Source organism: Apaloderma vittatum, unplaced genomic scaffold (assembly GCF_000703405.1).
Source record: "Apaloderma vittatum isolate BGI_N311 unplaced genomic scaffold, ASM70340v1 scaffold31837, whole genome shotgun sequence".
NCBI classification, from domain to species: domain Eukaryota; kingdom Metazoa; phylum Chordata; class Aves; order Trogoniformes; family Trogonidae; genus Apaloderma; species Apaloderma vittatum.
The window spans coordinates 4,399-4,724 of record NW_009728403.1 but is presented as its reverse complement, the minus strand read 5'-3'; the positions used below and the strand labels follow the sequence as shown (position 1 = coordinate 4,724).

At 64.1% G+C, this 326-nt stretch overlaps 1 protein-coding gene across 1 annotated transcript in view; it reads right to left on the bottom strand.

Annotated features, from left to right (window-relative positions):
* The window catches only part of CNPPD1 (cyclin Pas1/PHO80 domain containing 1), a gene marked incomplete at its 5' end in the record, with an annotated part of 3,620 nt that overhangs the window by 1,008 nt on the left and 2,286 nt on the right, over nucleotides 1–326 (bottom strand). The window contains 1 exon segment of the mRNA XM_009874077.1: nucleotides 6–324. Within this exon segment, the coding sequence (XP_009872379.1) occupies nucleotides 6–324 (319 nt within the window).

Here is a 326-nt window from a genome sequence, read left to right as displayed (position 1 = left end):
CCAGCCAGTCCTTGTAATTGGGGGCTGCTTCCCACATGTGGCCCACATCAGCTGAGCAGGTATGGCAGTGGAGCACCGGAGGAGCTGGGAGCACGGCGAGTCCGAAGGGGCCAGGCTGGCTGGGGGCTGCAGCAGGGGCACTATGGTTAGATCTCTCACAGGCAGTGGGTATTCTCCGAAAGGGGCGTTGCAGGGGGCTCCTATGTTGGGCTAGATCAGGTGCCTTTGAGTAAGACAGAGCCGTCATCACGCTGCCCCACAGGTAGAGCGCAGTCGCCGTGACACCCCCGTGGCGCGGCTCCCGGGGTGTCTCATTCCCCCCCCGC